The 277-nt window shown below is 36.5% G+C and overlaps 1 protein-coding gene across 1 annotated transcript; it reads right to left on the bottom strand.

Annotated features, from left to right (window-relative positions):
- Nucleotides 1–7: 7 nt before the first annotated feature.
- On the bottom strand, nt 8–272 carry LOC128251421 (zinc finger protein 883-like; the record flags this gene model as incomplete). The annotated part of the gene is made up of 1 exon (XM_052978268.1): nt 8–272. A coding segment is annotated over one exon (265 nt), but the record flags the coding sequence as incomplete, so codon positions are not given.
- Between the last annotated feature and the right edge of the window lie 5 nt (nt 273–277).

Raw genomic sequence — 277 nt, 5'->3', positions numbered from 1 at the left:
ATATCACAATGATATGGTTTCTCTCCTGTATGAATACGTTTGTGTGCAGTTAGATTACTACATTCAGAGAATGATTTACCACAGATATCACAGTGATATGGCTTTTCCTTCGTATGAACACGTTGGTGTGAGATCAAAGCTCTATTATCAGAGAATGATTTACCACAGACATCACAATGATACGGTTTACCTCCTGTATGATTATGTTTGTGTCTAGTTAAGTCACGATTTTGAGAGAATGATTTACCACAGATATCACAGTGATATGGTTTCTCCC

The sequence above is a fragment of the Octopus bimaculoides genome, unplaced genomic scaffold, assembly GCF_001194135.2.
Source record: "Octopus bimaculoides isolate UCB-OBI-ISO-001 unplaced genomic scaffold, ASM119413v2 Scaffold_52711, whole genome shotgun sequence".
NCBI lineage: Eukaryota > Metazoa > Mollusca > Cephalopoda > Octopoda > Octopodidae > Octopus > Octopus bimaculoides.
The sequence above is the reverse complement of the archived record's forward strand: the minus strand, read 5'-3'. Positions and strand labels throughout refer to the sequence as shown.